This window comes from Marmota monax, unplaced genomic scaffold (assembly GCF_021218885.2).
Source record: "Marmota monax isolate L192 unplaced genomic scaffold, Marmota_monax_Labrador192_F-V1.1 WCK01_AAM20220418_F8-fsc00064, whole genome shotgun sequence".
Taxonomy (NCBI): Eukaryota; Metazoa; Chordata; class Mammalia; order Rodentia; family Sciuridae; genus Marmota; species Marmota monax.
In genome coordinates this window covers 1,426,052-1,445,754 of record NW_026694542.1, presented here as the reverse complement: position 1 = coordinate 1,445,754, position 19,703 = coordinate 1,426,052, and the positions used below count along the sequence as shown (strand labels likewise).

General features: G+C 39.8%; 1 protein-coding gene across 2 annotated transcripts; it reads right to left on the bottom strand.

Moving 5' to 3' along the window:
- Window positions 1-1,350: 1,350 nt before the first annotated feature.
- On the bottom strand, window positions 1,351-19,703 carry Coil (coilin). Of its 2 annotated transcripts, none has more exons than XM_046420362.1 (7): window positions 19,421-19,703; window positions 10,980-12,087; window positions 10,761-10,847; window positions 10,440-10,487; window positions 9,060-9,129; window positions 4,767-4,855; window positions 1,351-2,304 (listed from the first exon to the last, which is right to left on the bottom strand). In XM_046420362.1, the coding sequence occupies exons 1-7, from the start codon at window positions 19,663-19,665 to the stop codon at window positions 2,221-2,223; spliced, it is 1,731 nt and encodes a 576-aa protein (XP_046276318.1). In that variant the 5' UTR covers window positions 19,666-19,703; the 3' UTR covers window positions 1,351-2,220. The 2 variants fall into 2 exon arrangements, with proteins under 2 accessions (XP_046276318.1, XP_058427474.1); XM_058571491.1 differs by lacking the exon at window positions 19,421-19,703 and adding an exon at window positions 18,821-19,287.

Below are 19,703 nucleotides of genomic sequence, written 5' to 3'. Positions count from 1 at the left end.
TTGATTAATACACCCTCTGCTAATTGGGTGGTAGTTGGCAAGTTATTCAACACTGAGTTGAGAGGAGTTAGATGAGTTACTACTTTAAACCCATGGAATAATTCTATAATAACAAAGCTGGCATCTGAGTACTACTTTCCTCATTTAGAATGGTCCCTCTGGAGTATCAAGCCCAGGAGTTTGAATATGAGAGCTCCCCTAAAAGCTCATATGTGAGACAATGCAAGAATGTTCAGAGATGAAACAATCAGATTTTGAGAGTTGTAACCTAATCAGTGGATTAATCCACTTGAATGAATCAATTGGGTAGTAACTCTAGGCAGATAGGGTGTGTCTGGAGGAAGCAGGTCAGTGGGGTGTGCCTTGGGATTCATATTTTGTCCCTGGTGAGCAGAGCTCTTTGCTTCCTGGCCTTCATGGCCAGAGCTGCTTTCCTTTGCAATGAGTTCCTCCATGATGTTCTGCCTCCCTCAAAGCTTTGGAGTTGGCCCACCAAGGACTGAACCTCTGAAACCATGAGCCAAAATAAAAGTTTCCTTCTCTAAGTTGTTCTTGTCCCAGTGATGTAAAGATGACTAATCCAAGCAGCAATCAAAGATCTGCTCCGTGGCCAGTACCTGGTACTTTCCTTCTCATCTCCCCTTTCCTCTCTCACTCCTGGGTAAGTGGTATAGTTTAGAGCTTCCAAGTTGGAGAATCACATGATGATGAAATCTCTGGTTTCAAGTAGTAAAAAACACATGTACATTTTACATAGTGTTCCAATACATACACAACTGTATGTAAATGAAACAAAAATTTCAAAAAGCAAACTTAAATTCTTTGGGTGTGAAGCACTTATTTTTCTAACCTATCATATTTTATTTCTCCCAAAGCTGGTCAGGAATCCTAAATTGATACCATCAACTTTCTAGTGGACTCTACCCATCACTATAGAGGAAAAAGGCAACTCAAACTGATTAAAATTTGAAAATATTCCCTGACATCAACACTTCTCTTTGATCCAATTAATATTGATTATTTATCTTAATTTGTTTTCCAAACCCTGGAAAGAAATTATATTATGAAGAACCCCACTGCCAAGATCCCACCACTCAGGGTTAAACTCACTCTTTCTAGAGTAATATTTCTTATTACAATAAATAAATACACACTTCAATACACATCCATGTCATGCAAATTTTAATTTGCATGATCCAGTGGCTCCCAGATGGGATGAACTTGGATGGACTATGCAACATCAGACTCTTTGATGAAGGCAAATGTTGTTATGGAAAAGTGCAATGTCTTACGTTACTTAACCAAGACAGTAATTTGCAATATTCAACTAAACACGACTCAACATGGACATTATGTTCAATATGATTTTATTTAAAAATTTGCAAAGCTGAAGGAGGATCTGATCTTTTGTTAGAAGAAAGCCTTTTTCACAGTATACATTTAGCCATTTTTGCTTTGTATTGAGTAATAACAGAAAAAAAAAAAAAAGGAAGTTTCTGTTCAAGATCCTCACTCCAACCCACTGAGCAGGTGCCTGGCATCTTGTAGCAAGATAACATGTTCCGTGGTCTTAAGTCCCACAGCAAATCCCCTACCCAAGGTAACACAGTTCTCCTCTAGGCACACTGCTCTTACAGAGGGTCCTGAGAATCCTTAATTTTTAAATTAGGAAAATGTGAAAGGATTCTTGAACCCACTGTCTGCAACAAACCCAACTATCTGTTAACTCTTGGCAATTTCAAGTATAACATACTTGAAATTTATAAGATGCTCCATGTTTAATGGAACAACTCAAATGTTAAAAAATTTCAAGCAACATGCTTTAATATTTTAAAATGTTACTTAATGAAACTTATTGAAACAAGATACACAGCACATTCTTGTACTTGGTATTATAAACTCCTACTGACGATCGCTACTCAATGGTCAAAAAAATAGAAAATGAGAAGAAACCAGACTATCGGGATATAACAATGTTTGCAGGGAATGTCAAGTTCTAACTTTTGTTAACTGAAATCAACTTGAAGAAAAATCAGGGGGTCTACAAACCACCCATATTATTTTAAATGATGAGGTAGATTTTTTTTTCCCCCCTATGCAGGCAAATGAAGATAACAAAAAATCCAGACTTTCAAATGCTCTTTAAAAAAAAAAAAAGTTCAGGTTATAGTCACTTTCACAAAAAAGACATTTATAAACTATGAGGTGGAAAGGTCATCCTCAGACATGTTCTATACTTGAGGTGGTACTTGGAGATTCAAGAATCAGTCTTGGATCAATCAACTCTCTCCAAAAAACCGTGATCTGAGGAAAAATACAAAATAGTTTAAGCATTTCATTTTGAGGTCATATAGGATTTAGTAAGTTAAAAAATTTAAGTAATTCCAGCAGTTTGGGAGGTCAAGGCAGGAGGATCAAGTTCAAAGCCAGCCTCAGCAATGGTGAGGCACTGAGCAACTCAGTGAGATCCTGTCTCTAAATAAAATACAAAATAGGGCTGGGGTGTGGCTCAGTAATCGAGTGCCCCTGAGTTCAATTCCCAGTACCAAAAAAAAAAGAAAATTTAAGTTAGTCAAGATCCCACCATTCAGGGTTAATCTCATTCTTTGTAGAATAATATTTCTCATTACAAATCAATCAATACACGTTTCAGTACATATCTATGACATGCAAATTAAAACTGAAGAGCATCTTCCTTGGTCCAGGGGCTCCCAGACTAGATGAACTTGGACTGGACTATGGACATCAGACTCTTCAATGAAGGCAAATTTCTATTGTGCAGGATGATTGAGAACTGGAATAATTTGAGTCCCAGTAAATTGAGTTTAATTAGGACATAAGAATTCATTTCCCTAAAATGTAGCTTAAGTTTAACATTAAACACATTTCATCTTTTGTTTACAATTGGGGGTTGTAGGGACTGAGAAAATGCAGAAGGAGTAAGAAGTTACAAGTGCCAGAAGGATTTCCCCTGTGGACAGGTGGCCTGCAGATTTCTTGGGAGCTAGATGTGGCCAACTGTGTATCACTAGGCTGCCCATGCCCTTCTTGGAAGCTCAGTAGTTCTTATTCTATGCTGCCTGAAAACAAAAACTACAATTTACAAGTAATCACTAACGCTGGGCCACATGGATGTATACTGAGAGCCATCTAGTGTCAAAAACAGTAATGACAGCTGGGATGTGGCTCAGTGGTGACGCTCTAGCCTAGCATGTGAGGGAGGCACTGGGTTCGATTCTCAGTACTGCATATAAATAAATAAATAAATAAATAAAAGTCCATCAACATCTAAAAAAAAATTTTTTTAAAACCCCAGTAATTACTGGCTCTGTATTCTACTTCAAGACTTTGTTTAAAAGGGCATAGTGAATGTGGCTCAGTAGTTAAGCACCCCTGGGTTCAATCCCCAGTGCCCGCACCCCCCAAAAAAAAATGCATAGTGAAAAATCCTCCAAGGTTCAATTTTCCAATGCAGTCTTCCAGGAATACATTTTAAGAAAAATAAATAAATAAATAAATAAAATGAGCTCTTGTATTGCAGATAAAGAAGAACAGGGGATTGGACCAAACTGCCAATCCTATCACAACCCTAAAAATGCACTTTGGGACAAAAAATTATCATCCACCTAAAAAACACAGGAAAACATATAGTTTGGTTAGTGCTTCCACGACTTAACGTTTCAAATGAAATGTGAATTTTCAATAGTGAAACTACCAGAATAAGATTCACAACATTCCAAATACAAGAGTCTTAAGAAAACATTTTCTTCAGTATAAAAATTCTGGGAGTAAGGAGTGACCGCAAGGGCACAGGATGGAAGCTCCTAGAGGCTGTTCATATTCCCTCCCTTCCTTCCTTTCTTCCTTCTGTCTTTCTTCCTCCCTCCCTCCCTCCCTCCCTTCTTTCTTTCTTTCTTTCTTTCTTTCGTACTGGGGATTGAACTCAGGGGCACTTGACCACTGAGCCACATCCCCAGCCCTATTTTGTATTTTATTTAGAGACAGGGTCTCACTGAGTTGTTTAGTGCCTCGCTGTTGCTGAGGCTGACTTTGAACTCGCAATCCTCCTGCCTCAGCCTCCCAAGCTGCTGGGATTATAACTGTGCGCCACTGTGCCCAGCCATGTTCTATTTCTTTATCTATGTCTGATTATGTAGATATGATCATGTGTAAAAATTGTTCAAGCTATACATTTATGTGCACTTTTTATGAATTGTACATGCCAATAAAGTTTTTCTACTGGAATCCCTATATAACTATGCTTGTAAGCAACTCCACACTATCAAACAAAAGTTTGAGTATCTTATCACATAGGCTCTTTGAGGTACATGATGGCACCAACTCAGCACCTGGCACTTGTTACTGCCGCTCAACAGCAAAGACTAGCTGCCCCCATGGCCTAGATCCTTTATGTTTGTTTTTTTTTTTTTTTTGGTACTGGGGATTGAACTCAGGGGCACTCAACCACTGAGCTACATCCCCAGCACTATTTTGTATTTTATTTAGAGATAGGGTCTCATTGAATTGCTTAGTGCCTCGCTGTTGCTGAGGCTGGCTTTGAACTTGCAATCCTTCTGTCTCATCCTTATGAACCATGGGGATTACAGGCGTGCACCATGGTGCCCGGCCCCTTTATGGTTTTATTATAAGTAATTTGGGAAGCTACAATGTCACCTTCCATATCCCACATTACCAGTCAAAAGAAAATGACCAAAAAAAAAAAAAGAATGACTGACCAAACAAGGCAAGAAGAGAAGCATGCCTACCTTCCTCTCCTGTGTCACAGCATACTCAACTATCTCGGTTCCATTTTCATTGTGATAAACCAAATCAAATTTCCCAGGTTCTTTCAAGGCTGAAACCAGAAGGCAGGGATAAAAGACAATAAGTTATTCCTCAATAGTTAAAATATTTCTCTATAGAGAATTTCTATCATTGGGGAAACAGTAACAAATAAAATCACCAACTGATATACAAGTCGGGTGTACAAGAGATCAGGGAGCGCTCTTCACAGACGACCCTTAGAGAACCAGTGCCACAACATGGTCACTTGCTGACCGTTCATCAACAACCTTTCCTTTAAAATGAGCTTGAGGAATTGTCACTACTAATCCCAGAACTGAACATTGAACCACAAGATGATCCAAAAAGATAATTCATATGTTTCAATAAGGCAAGGTGACATACAATGTCGTTCAGTCCCAGAAATCACATATGCATACTATTTGGAAACAGAGGCAGGTTTCAGGCTCCCACAGTAGTATGGGATTGGGAAAAAAAACCTGCGAGACAAAACTATCTTATCAATCAACAGGAAAAAATATGGTTGTCTTGAAATTTTTCAAAATTGTCATCAAAACATCAACGACTCTCACTATATAGAGAAATGAAAATTAGTAAAAATATTTCTGTAGTCCATTTTTATTTCAAACATTAGAAACTGAAAGGTAAAGCACTTTATTTCTTCATAAGAAACTTATCGAGGGCGGTTGGAACGATGCTGCCGTCATGTCACGTAGCTTAGGATACAGATGGCACAGCTTTTCCCTGCCTGGTAGACTATCACAGTCCCTTCGAGGTGTGGATCAGCTTTCAACATTTTATTCTCAGAGCTTCTAATGTCAAGAAGTAGCTCTGAGCGTTTCCTTTTCACTGTGTGGAATCTTAGTGAAGCTTTCCACTGGTGCCACTGCTGGGACTTTTCATCACAGCCGCCTTCTGTATGTCAGGAAGTTCACAAAAGTGGCAGAGTGGACTTCCCCAGTCAGCCACTTCACCTGTGACTCCACTGACGCGGGCAAGGGAGAGTCCAGCATTCTCACTTTTGTTTCTCTACTGTACTTTCATGTTTTTAAAATGTTTTTTAAAAATGTACAAGGTTTTACACTAAGAGACAAGGAGGCAGCACAACCATCTGCCATCTGTACAGAATGTTAGATGTACAGTGAGCAGTCAGTGACAGACTCTGAAAGAAGTGACGTGACTCGTCACTCATCAGGGGGCACATCTGTTATTTACACAGTGATTTGTGGACTGAAGAACTATCAGTACTTAATGCAATTACAGTTAACATACCTAGTATTATGGGGGACTGATGCTAAATACTTGCCTGGTATTGTTGGGGGACAGACACTATTTAGTATTTAACCAAACCATGGTAACAAATTCATGTATATCAGAACTATGTAAATTGAGAACTACTTGTATTTTTCTTAAAGAACAGGTAGTTTTTTTGTTTTTGTTTTCCAATACTGGAAATTGAAACTAGAGGTACTCTACCATTGAGCTACATTCCCCGCCCTTTTAATTTTTTTGAGACAGGGTTTTGCTAACTATCTGAAGCTGGCCTCCAACTTGTGATCCTCCTGCCTCAGCTTCCCAAGTTGTTAGGATCACATATGCCTCTGTGCCCAGGAGGTTGTTTGGTTTGTTTTGTTTTTTTGGCATTAGGGATTGAACGCAGAGGCACTTTACCACTGAACTATATCCCTAGCCCTTTTAAATTTTTTATTTGGAGATGCTAAGTGGCTTAGGGCCTTGCTAAATTGCTGAGATTACAGGTGTGTGCCACCACACCTAGCAGTAGTCATTTCTTGATGCCCCAAAGAAAAGTGCTAGCCAGGCATGGTGGCACATGCCTGTAACCCTAGTGACTCAGGAGGCTGAGGTAGGAGGATCACAAGCTCAAGATCAGTCTGGGCAACTTAGCAAGACACTGTCTAAAAATAAAAATTAAAATTAAAAGGGCTGGGGATGTACCTCAGTGGTACAGTACTCTTGGGTTCAATCTCCAGTACCATATACATATGCACCAAAAAAAAAAAGAAAAAGAAAAATTGTAATTAGATATTGTCATTGTCAACAACTTGACATGCAGTGATTAGGTTTGTGTCACTGGAATTTGACCATGCACAAACTTCTGTCCATCATTCCTAAGAATAGGGATTTCTATAAATAAAACCTCATCTGGAGAAAGCTAGAGCTGGGCCCCATGGCCTACACCTGTAATCCCAGCAATGCTATAGACTGAGGAAAGAGGATAGCAAGTTTTAGGCCAGCCTTGGCAACTTAGCAAAATCCTATCTCAAAATTAAAAACAGCATGCACAAGGCCAGGCGTGGTGGCACACACCTGTAATCCCAGCAGCTTGGGAGGCTGAGACAGGAGGATCTGGAGTTCAAAGCCAACCTCAGCAATGGTAAGGTGCTAAGCAACTCAGTGAGAACCTGTCTCTAAATAAAATACAAAATAGGGCTGGGGATGTGACTCAGTGGTTGAGTGCCCCTGAATTCAATTCCTAGTACCAATAAATAAATAAATAAATAGCATGCACAAATATAACAACAAATCCCATCACTATGTACAACTAAAACGTGCCACTAAAAATATGGAAAAACTGGGGCATGGTGGCGTAGGCCTGTAATCCCAGCAGCTCAGGAGGCTGACAAAGGTGAATCACAAGTTTAAGACCAACTTTAGCAAGATCCTATGTCAAAAAAAAAAAAAAAAGCCTCAGGGGTGGAGCGCCCCTGGGTTCAGTTCCTAGTACTGGGAGGAAGGAGTGGGAGAAAGAAAGATTCAAAAGTTCAATAGACAGAAATCAGTCAAAAGAGTTTTTCAATAAAATCACTTTGTGATATTAAGTAAAAGTTTAGATATAACTTACACTGGCTTTCCAGCTGTCATTGTCATCGTCATCTTCTTTTCTTGGGGGGGAGGGGTATTAGTTAGGTATACGGAATATTGATCCCAGTGATGCTCTATCACTGAGCTATATCCCCAGCCCTTTTTACTATTATTATTATTTTTTGGTGATGACTTTTAAATTTTTTACCACTTTTTTTCCGACCAGGGATTGAACTCAGGGGCACTTGACCACTGAGCCACATCCCAAGCCTGACTTTGGATTTTATTTTAAGACAGGGTCTCGCTGAGTTGCTCAGCCTCGCTCTTGCTGAGGCTGGCTTTGAACTCGAAATCCCAAGTGGCTGGGATTACAGTTATGTGCCACCATGCTCGGTGGAATTTTTAGTCTTTCATTCACTGACTTGTATAAGGAAAAAATTAATTGCTTTAGAGTCTGCTAAAGAGAAAGTCAACTCCCCTGCTCTCTGGTTAAGGACCCCTGCAACATATTCTAAGTTAAGGTCCTTGTGATAAAAGCTGTCTTATCCAGAACCAAAACAGGTAGGATTAATCAGGACAAAGCAGGGAACCAGTGACAATAATGTGCAAATACTCAACTAAGACACACAAGACCCTGGGTTTGATTCCAAGCACCACCAAAAAAATAAAATGTGAGAGTATATGTATACACACACATTGTAGACACTTTATTTTGCCAATCTTTTTGAAAGACAGCTAAGTAGGTCTTGAGTTTACTGTCTGTCTTTCTTTTATAAACCATACCCCTAATACATTGTCTGTAAGTTCCAATTTAGGATTTTCTTTCTTTCTTTTTAGATTTTATTTTTTTATTCATTCATTTATTTGTTTGTTTATATGTGGTGCTGAGATTCGAACCCAGTGCCTCACACATGCTAGGCAAGAGCTCGACCACTGAGCCACAATCCCAGCCCAGGATTTTCTTTTTAAAGTGATGTAAGAATGCAAAACTTTGCAAGGCAACTAAGGACAGAATCTTCTTAGACTTTTACCAAAGTCTTCCCAATCTTTTATAGCTGACCCACTCATATATAATTTAATAGCATTTTTTTTCAGTAATACTCCTGAGTCAGCATTCAATTGTTTCCTAAAAATAATTCTTTTTGAAATCAGTTTTCACCAGCTCATATTATCCTTTATGAAGTCACACAAATACAATAAGAACAAGTAGCCCATCAGCTTTGAGAACCAATCCAATATATCTTAGTAGACACAATCCAAGGAGTAGGTGTGCAGGCCCCAGAGGTGTGGGGTGCGGACAGAGTGGTGAACACAGCCAGTTACAGGTGCTAGGTTAAGTTGAGAAAGAGAACATCTTTGTATATTAATGCTATTCAGAAGCCATTGTAGATATGAAGAGTCTAAATTTTCAAATTCATTTCCAAAAGACTCACCAGGTAAGGATGAGAGAATTTCTATATCTACTTGCTGGGTCTCTGGATTGTGGCTTAATATTTTTCCTTCCTTTCAAAAATAAAAGTCCAAGTCAAAAATCAACATATAAAACACTGTGAAAATACTATAAACCACTGAATTGTAGACTTTAAAATGGTTAAAATAGCAAGTTTTATGTGTTTGAATTCTATTTCAATAAAAAGCATTAAAAATAAATCAACATGTAGGGGAAATAAGAACAGCAGATTTATAATCATTCTATCTGAGTATACTGAAATAATTTCAGAGGCAAAATAGATACATTTTAATCATAAATGGTAGACATCTACAGAACTTAAAGAAAGGCCAAGAATACACTAGGTCATCAAAAGTCACTAAATAAGAGAAATGGAGAAAAATAGGCTAGGATGATGTACTCAGGTGGGACTGGCCATCACAGCCTTTAATAGGAGAGGCCACCTATACCCCAGTGGTGCGGCTCCCATTTCTGATGCTGTCGGGGCCATCCTAAGGGCTGAGTACAGTCCCTTAAGGCTGAAACAGGAAGGTACTTTCTTACTGGTAAGTTTAAAATTTCCTTCCTCCCAGGTCCCTCAGATTTGGGAGCTGGTTTTCAAATGCATCAAGAGGAGGCATTACCCTATGGTTGCTGGTGGGCAATGAGACAATGGGTGGTCTTTGGGGACACACAGGAAGGCCAACTAATCGGTTCCTCCTGCACCTTCCCAGGCTTTCTGAGTATAGACAACAGGTACTTCTAAAAACCAGGTTCAGTGGGGGTCAAGGGCCTTGAGAGACTATTTTTTTTGGAATAGAATTAAATAAATCAACTGATCAAGCTAGAAAACAGCACTTAAGATGAATGCAAAAATATAGGACTCATCTTTCTTTTTTTTATTTTGTACCAGAGATTTAACCCAAGGGCACTTAGCCACTGAGCCACATCCCTAGCCCTTTTTTTTTATATTTTATTTAGAGACAGGGTTTTGCTGAATTGCTTAGGGCCTCACTGAGTTGCTAAGGCTAGGTTTAAACTCAAGATCCTCCTGCCTCAGCCGCCCCAGCCACTGGGATTACAAGCGTGTGCCACCACTCCCAACAACAGTGATAATTTTTAAAAGTTTACACTTTGATAAGTAATTTAATCTTCTACTTTATGACTTTAATGAAAAAAAAAGAACTATTTTATCCAAGCAAGTAGTATTAAATATAACTTTAATCTTAATAGTATACTGACAACTTTGTCTCACTATGTTGCCTATGCTGGCCCTGAACTCCTGGCTAAAGCTGTTTCTGCCTCAGCCTCCTGAGCAGTTGGGACTACAAGCACACGCTAACATGTCCAGCTGAATTAATTATTTTTAAATAAACAAGCTTACCTTGTAGTCAGAGACATCAGGAGAGTAATCAGATGTTAGTTCCAAAAGCTAAAAAAGAAGAAAAAAACCTACGAGTACACAAGCCCTCTCTCTTATCCTCTCTTATCCCCAGGTCTCCTCTGTCTTACCAACCTGCCCCTGGAAGAAAACATGCAGTGCCCACCCTCACCAGTCTGAGGCCCCATCCATGAAACTTTGGTCACACTGGTGTTCCAGGGAAAAGGGTTTTTATAAATATTATTCAACATGACTTGCTAAATAAGTTTATTTGGAAGGGGAGCTAACCTTTTTTGTTGTAATTGTTGCTGTTTTAAAATATACCTTAAATGCAATCTTCTCTCCGACTTGAGGGGCAGCTGCTAACAGTGGTAATAGACTATAGTCCTTCTTGTGTATTGCTACTGGATTCTGAAAAACAGCATTAGTCACATGACTTCATTACTGGTGAGAAAATGGGAGCTCGTGACATGGAGTCCATGTGACATGACTACTTTCTCCATGGAGAAAAAAAGTAGTCAACTCATAATAAACAATACTTACCTGGATAATAGTAGATGAATTTGTTACTATCTCATTTAATTGCTGCTGCTTCTGATATTCAGTGCTAGTATTTAAAACACAGGAAACAGCATGCCCTCGTCCTCGACCTCTCCCTCGCATGCCCCGACCTCTTGTTCCCTTCCAAGAAAGAAGGTCCTCTCCTCTCCCCCATCCTCTTCCTAAACTGGTGGGGAGAGACACACTGGGAAGAGAACCAGGAGCCTGTTTGCTAGTATTTGATTCCCAAAATTTCCACCCTATGGAACTTGGAGTCTGTACTGTCAGCCCTGGACCTGGACAGCCCCTTCCTGAAAAGAGGCCTACTGTCTTTAGGAAATCTGTAGCATACTCCGGAGTGCTCTTGGACACAATGCACTGCTCCTCTGAATCTGAAGCGGAATCTGAACTAGAAGATGAGGCTCTGATCTTGCCTTTGCTGGTGGTAATGGCAGCTTTTGCAACCAGTTTGTTTACAACTGTATTTTTTGTAAAAGGTCCTTCTTTTGATAACTCAGTTGATAGTTTCTCTGAAGAATTTCTAACCTCCAATGTGACATTGCTGATATCATCACTGTTCGAATCCGGACTAGAACTAGACTCAGACTCCGAGGAGGAATTGGGGCTGTCTTTTGAACTTGTGACTCTCCCACCTTTTCTTCTGACTTTCACAAGACTGTTTTTAGCAGAACCTTTCTGAGGAGTATACTTCTGGGTGATCCCCTCTTTTGACATCTGTGCTTTAGGACACTTGGAATTCTTGGTCTGTTTTTTATTTTCATATTTCTCCTTTTTCTTTGGTGTTCTCTTTTTGGTGTCTTCTTCCTCTTCATCCACTGGGCAACATGTTGCTTTATTTTTTCTCTTGCCTTTTTTCTTCCCAGTCTGTTCTGTGACAGCTTTTGGTTCCAGATCCACGACCTTCTCATTAATATTATTGTTGTCTTGCTTCTTCCACTGCTTCTTTGAATATCTATAACCTAGTTCTGATTCTTCATCCTCCTCCAACTTATAAGCCCGCTTCTTTGCTTTTCTAGATGGTAAAGGAATATCATCTCCATTACTGACTACTACAGAAGTCTCAGGAATTTCTCTCTCTTCTAACTTAACTCTGTCAAAAAAAAAAAAAAAAAAAGAGAAAGCTAGAGTGAGCAATTCATAAGTATGACTCCAGGATGTAGCTATACATTGAGATGATTCTGCAAATGGTCACTACCAGCAGTGAAAAACTGTCATGTCACTTAAGGAAAACAAAGGCTCTTTTTGACAAAATGGCCCATATAGCACGACTTATGGTCAACTTTCATAGGCCAGTTTTACTTACTGAATACCGTGTCTCAAATATTTTTTACACATTTTCTCTTATCAAAAACCACAAGAAAGTAGGTTTTTTCATTTTTGGTTTTTTTTACAAGCTACAAAATTATAGTTCAGACAGGTAAGTTACTCGAGATCCCCAGCTGATAAGCTGATAAGTAGCAGGAAAGCAATTCAAACCTGTCTAGCCTCAAAACTCATTATCTTTCACTACATGTATGTTACCTACCCTAAAAGGTAATAATTGCTAACATAAACATTTTTGTGGGCTGGGGATGTGGCTCAAGTGGTAGCGCGCTTGCCTGGCATGCGTGCAGCCCGGGTTCAATCCTCAGCACCACATACAAAGATGTTGTGTCTGCCGAAAACTAAAAAATAAATATTAAAAAAATTAAAAAAAAAAACAAAAAACATTTTTGTTTTGGAATGTGTTGCTTTTTAAAAAATGAAATTTTATTTTTAATAGCCAAAATATGGAATCAACCTAGGTGCCCATCAACAGATAAGTGGATTAGGAAGATGTGATATGTGTGTGCAGTGCAAAATTGACCAGTCATAAAAGGAATGCAATTCTTTCATTTGCAGCAACATGAATGGAACTAGAGGACATTCTGTTAATTAAAATAATGCAGCTGCAGAAAGAAAAATACTATGTACTCTCACATTTGGAAGCTAAAAATTTGATTTCAAAGAAATAAAAAAATATAATAGTGATTATCAGATCCCGGGAAGAGTGTTCTACAGCACCATAGGATAACTATGGTTGACAACAATTAACAAATATTCCCAAATAGCTAGTAGAGAGAATTTTGAATGTTCCCAACACAAAGAAATGACATATGCCTGAGGTAACAGATATGCCAGTGACCCTCATCAAATAATTACACATTGTATACATGTACTACAATATCATCGTTCCTTATAAATATGTACAATAACTGACAATTAAAAATAAATATATACTTAAAAATAATAAGAAGTAATATGAGATTTGATTATTATTTTTTGTTTAAACTTAGGGAAATACTACACAATTTATGTTCTCTGGAATAGTGACAGATGCCCATAAAATTGCATGACAGTTTGTGATGGTTAATTTTATGTGTCAACTTGCCTGAGGTATGGGTGCCCAGACATTTGTTTAAGCATTATTTTTTGTCCATGGCATGTCTATGAGAGCATTTCTGGGTGAAATTAACGTATAAATTGTAAGACTATGTAAACTGCTTTTCCGCATGTGGGTTGGCCTCATCCAATCCACTAATTGCCAAAAGAGAACAAAAGGGACTTAGAGAATTTGCTTTCTGTCTGACCCTTCAAGCTGGGATATCAGACTTCTCCAGCCTTCAGAGTCAGACTTGGATTAGAATCACACGACTGACCCTCTGGTCCCCAGCTTATTGACTACAGATCTTGAGATTTCTCAGCTTCCACAACTGTGTAAGTTAATTCCTTATATTAAATCATGTGTTTTTCCTATTGGTTTTGTGGAAGAAGCGAAGCCCTCTCCAAACAGGCACAGCAGCAAAGCAAGGCCAGATCTGTGTGTACATGCTTGACTGTCAGACAACATGATGCCTTCAATAGCCATGTACATATGCATTCACCAGACAAAGGAAAGGTGGGGCTGCACAGCTCTGTGGTAACTTCTTTATGATTTTATAGTACAGAATAGCGACGCAAAATGTATTTTTCCATATAGGGGAGACAAAGGGGATAATATGCAATGGGAGGAAAGGAGGAGAGGAAGTCCTAATGCAATCGAAACTTGGCCTTTGGATGTGAATCTGCTGAGTCTGTGCTGGCACAAAATAAACACTGCTTCCTGTGGAACACTGGTGCCCTGTCTCTCTGTGTAGAAATCCTGCAACAGTTTTGTTTTTCTGGAGAACCTGGACTAATACACACTGCATCCAAAATTATTTCATTATAGAATAGCAATTTTCCCCAATGAACTGGCAATAGCTAATCCTGAGTGAACAGGGAAAGATACAGTCATATTTGAAAATAAAGTATAATTGGTTAGGGTTAGGGTTAGGGGTTAGGGCATAAGTATAAGGGCATATGTATAAGCATTCTTTATTTTTTTAGAAATATCTTTTAGTTGTAGATGGACACAATACCTTTATTTATTTATCTTTATGTGGTGCCGAGAATCGAACCCAGGGCCTCACACATGCTAGGCAAGCATTCTACCACCAAGCCACAACCCTAATCCGCATTCCTTAATTTTTTTAAAGCCCAATAATCTTGTTGATTTACCTCCTCAAAGTAGTAAATGAGAAAAATCCTCAATTATTTTTCAACAAACAACTATTTAGAAATCCACAAATCAAGATAAAATAATAGCTACCAAGTAGGAGAAAATAAAGACAGAAATAAAACTCTGAATGATTAGGGATTTATATTATAAAAACATATCCTCTCTCTATTCCCTTCTTCTTTTTTTTTTTTTTTTTTTAAAGAGAGAGAGTGAGAGAGAGAGGGAGAGAAAGAGAGTTTTTTTTTTTTAATATTTATTTTTTAGTTTTCGGTGGACACAACATCTTTGTTTGTATGTGGTGCTGAGGATCGAACCCAGGCCGCATGCATGCCAAGCGAGCACGCTACCGCTTGAGCCACATCCCCAGCCCTCTATTCCCTTCTAAAGGCCGCAATATTTAACAGCAAAGAAGTCATTTTTAACTGGCACAATCTAGTGTGGCATCCTGTGAATCCAACATTGAATAAGTTCCAGAATATCAGATTTTTTTCCTTGACATTTTTTATTAATTTGTTTAACTTTTAGCAATGCTATGATTCAAGCTTCAATTGTGAGATGACTAATTAGGACCAAACTCTTCCCCAAACTTCAAATAGCTACTCAACTTCCTGCTCGGACATTATAGTTTATTAAGTCCCTACATACAAGACAGCAAATGCTGCACCCAGTTTAGGCAGCATTCATACTTTTCCCTGGAGCTGGTAACACTATCATGCTTTCTAAAGCATCACCTCACCCATTTTTTTGTTTTGTTTGTGGTCCTGGGAACAAAACCCAGGGCTTTGTGCATGCTAGACAAGGGCTCTTCCACTGAGTTACATACCTGACCCTTATTCCTCCTGAAGACACTGCGTGTATAGGTATCTGACTGAAAAGTATGACTTGTGATTACTGCAGCCTCACTAGCTACTGTTCCCCACAAGGAACAAATATGAACAGAGTGAGGCAAAATGTCACCTAGGGAACAAGAAATGGTCTCCTTAAGTCTGTTTGATTGCCTTTTTTTTTTTTTTTTTTTTTTTAGTACCAGGGATTAAACCCATAGGTGCTTAACCCCTGAGCTATATTTCCAGCCCTTTTTTATAGAGTATTTGGAGACAGGGTCTCGCTGAGTTGCTTAGGGCTTCACTAAATTGCTAAAGCTGGCTTTGAACTAGGGATTCTCCTGCCTCAGCCTCCCAAGCTGCTGGGATTATAGGCATGTGCCACTGCCCTCAAATTACAGGGGGTATGCTTGCTTTAGTAATGTTCATTTCTCTATATGAAGTACAGATAACAAATGGAGCTGTCCTCTACAAACAAAAGTGAATGCAATTATTCTTTTATAAACTGAAGTGAATTACCTGGGTTAATTAATTAGCAATGACAGAAATTTGATTTCAAGGAACTTCTAAAACATATCCTCTACTTTTTACTCAAACTCTTTGCAGGGAAAAATGGGTGGTATTATCAAAATGCAAATACTCCCTTTTATATTTGTAATTTTGCTTCTAGGATTTTATTATACAGAAATATAGACATGCCCATCTGCCCCACCTGACACCTACTTTCTTATACTGTCATCTTACCAAGGTCAAAATGATTGCCTGGGTTAAAAATCCTCTTTCTGCCACTGTAATTAATTTTTAAAAAGCCATTACCTCAGCCCTTCTCATCTATAAAAATGAGGATAATGATAATAATTATAGTACTCAAATGAACTATTATATATCTAAAGCATGCCTGGCTCAAAACAAGTGCTATCCATGTTAGTTCTAATTTTCATTAATACAATGAACGCTGTTAGTCCTCTGAAGGAGACGTTGGTGGATTTTTTATGAACTTGTCTCATCAACCAAACATGAAATTCAACAAGGAAGGTGAAATAGGAAAGCTTCACTCCTTTGGATCCCACCAGTTCCCTGCAGCCTTCCTCCTGTCTCGCAGCTGGTGGCAGCAGCCACATTGCCACCTTCAGACAGGTAAAAAGTTACCTGACCAAAAGCACACAGTTTGTGAGTCACAGAGTCATAGATGCTTTAGAGAGGTTTGACTTTGTACTGACTACAGGAATATGAAATGAGAACCCACTTCTAACATTTGATCAAATACTGTAGGCATTTGAAAGAGTGAGAGAGGAGGGAGTACACTTTATTTCCTCACAGTATGACTTCAACTGAAAGCTCTCTTCTACCTGGTCACTGTCCAAACCTGTTGCTGCAACCAAACCTCTGTGAAACCCTCTTCGGGAGCTGTTATGAGCTCAACTGTGGCCCCTTAAAGTTCATATGTAGAAGCCCTAAGTCCCAGTACCTCTTGTGACTGTATGAAGAGACAGAACTTTTAAAGAGGTGATTAGGTCAAGATGAGGCCGTTAGGGTGGATCCTGATCCAATCTGACTGGTCTCCTTAGAGGAAATTTGGACAAAGAAAAATACCAGGAATGCACACAGAGAAAAGCCCATGTAAGCACATAGGGAGAAGGATGCCTTCTACAAACTAATGAAAGGCCTCAGAAGAAACCAAATCTGCAATATCATGAGAAATCATTGTCGCTGAAGCCATCCATCTGCAGTATTTTGTTATAGCAGCCCTGGCAAACTAACACTGGGGTCTCCAAGCAAGTAGGAGCACTTCCTCTTCTCATGGGACCTAAAGACCAACCTCAGGAGCTCACTGTCAACAGTCTGGGTGCAGATGTCCAGTCAGAGTCCTGGGGTTTAAGAGAATGAATTATGAGGAAAAGACAATGGCACACAGGGGCCTCAAAGATTATTTCTCAGGATTCTCACAACCTGGCTCTACCTTTCCTCATCAGACTTAACAATTCCCCAGCACTTCCAACAGAATTCTTCTGATCAGCAGGCTTGTCTCCTCTGATTTTTTTTTTTTTTTTGCCTCTACAACTGCACTTTAGCCATCTAATATGTGCCCAAACTTCAAGGTACTGCTCAATTCCCTGACCACTTTTGTTCCAGGATCTCTCTCCTTTTTGTGGGGGCAGGTGCAGTACTGGGGATGGAACCCAAGTGTTCTAACCACAGCTATAGCCCCAGACTTCTTAATTTTTATAAAATTTAAAACAGGATACTGCTAAATACCAGACTGGCTCAATTTCTCAGTCCTCCTACCTCAGCCTCCCAAGTTGCTGGGATTATGGGAATGTGCCATTGCACCTGGCTTGATCTCTCTTTTCTCAATCATCTTCTGTACTTAGCAGTATAAGTTGATCAAACTATTCAATCTGACTGCACCACACAAGAAGATAGTATTCAGAAGCACAAAGCTACGTATTTGGGTGTACTTCAACAATATTAGGTAACTGACAACAGAGAATATGTTTCCTTTGTAGCTCTGAAAAAAAAGTGAATTTGTCAGGGGAAGACAATGATTCGGGGAGCATGAAACAAAACATTCCCAAATTTAGTTTCCTCCTACAGGATTGTCCCTATTTATCATTGAAGCCAGCTACAGAAGTCCGTCCCCCTGTTCCCCCCTCCCCCCAAGTGCTGGTTATTTGACCCAGGACTTTGCACATACTAGGCAAGTGCTCTACCACTGACATACGTTGTTATCAGCCCCTGTAGAGGATTTCTCATCATATGCATTTGGGCATTTGAGGCATTTAGAAGGAATCTGCCTGCCATTGTGCTCTAATTATTACTTATAACAACTTTCACCATTGTTTTTGACATTGTGAGCTTCATTATAAACAGTGTAATTCCTAGATGATTCATTAAGTGAAGTATAACTGTACTTAGCTAGCAATCAGTAAGTTATTAATTCATTAGGCAGGGGACAGTTGGGAAAGTAAACTTAATAGGAGGGGATACAGTCCTTAATCTGTAATATTTAATTGGTCCCTAAATTTCAGAGCAAATGGAGGCCTATTACAGTCAATAAAAAGAGAAAAGAACATTATTTGAAATTTGGGCTATTTCAAATTGTCATTTGAAACAGCTGAATATTGTTAATAAGTCATAGCATTCCTGACTTAAGAGACACTCAAAGATATAATCATTATTCCAAATTAAATTCTCTGATGTTATGAAGAAATCTTGTGAATCTGACATGCTTCGGGGAAAACAATTTTCAACAACAAAAGGCAAGCAACAGGATGTAGCCTGGCTCACAATTCCGAAATTCACTGTAGCTTAGGCTTAATGAGGTGGTGGTGACAAATCAGTCCAAAATGAGAATCTGAACTGGAATGATCACATCTCACTATCTGACTGAGACCACGAGGTATTGGCAATTCATACTATAACTGCCCCTGGATACTCACCTACTATTTTCTAAAATTTCCAAAAGCATATTTCAAATTATTCTTGTGTGTCCTGATGCACAAAGAGAAGGATCCAAACACCTATTTGGGTGAACCCCAAACGCCTAGTGAGACACAGAATGTCGCCCAGAAGTCTCAGCGGATACTGCACAGGAACTAAAGTGGGACAACCAAAGCGTTAGGAAGAAAACAGGACTGTTTTTTTTCTCCGTCTGGTCTCCGGGCAGATGACCCTGAGAGTATGCCAAGGAAGGCCAGGCTCCCAGACATTTGCCACCATGTGCACGGAACACAGTGCCTGGCTGGGTGCGGGTTCCCTAAATCAAGGCTGGAAGAAGCACCTGCCCTATTCAGGAGCAGGAGAGCTGCTCCAAGTTTGGTTCACCTGAAAATCAGAAGCTCCCGGAGAACGACACTAGTTAGGATGCAGATTCCCCAGCCCCAGCCTTGGCTAGACCAGTCTAGATCTCCAGGCTTCATGCATTTGCATTTTTTTTTTTTCCCAGTCTCACCCAAACCCGGCCGGAGGCGACCCCGGGTGCGCAGGCGCGTCCCCGGCCAGCCGCCCGCCCCGCCGCCGTCTCCTGGCGCCGCGCGCACCTGAGGCAATCGTTGTCCCTCACCAAGCGCGCGCTCTCGACCGGGGGCAAGAGCCCCCCCTCCAGGTAGAGACCTAGAAGGGCCCCAGAACTGAAGCCGAATCGCTGGCGGATGAGACTGATGAGATCCGTGACGACTCGGCATCTGTTTAGATCGACCAGAAGCCAGAAGACCGTGCAATGCGGGGTAGCTGGAGGAGGGTAATCAAATTGAAGCCGTAGCCTAACCGTCTCGGAGGCTGCCATCTTGCTCGTGCTCAACGGAAGCCCAGAGAGATCACAGG

Excerpts from the sequence above, each read along its gene's own strand:
- Coil (XM_046420362.1), bottom strand. The coding sequence starts at position 19,665 with ATGGCAGCCTCCGAGACGGTTAGGCTACGGCTTCAATTTGATTACCCT. Across the intron at positions 12,088-19,420 it reads AGGGACAACGATTGCCTCAG|AGTTAAGTTAGAAGAGAGAG; the intron begins GTGCGCGCGGCG and ends TTTTTTTGACAG. Across the intron at positions 9,130-10,439 it reads CTGATGTCTCTGACTACAAG|GAAGGAAAAATATTAAGCCA; the intron begins GTAAGCTTGTTT and ends TATTTTTGAAAG.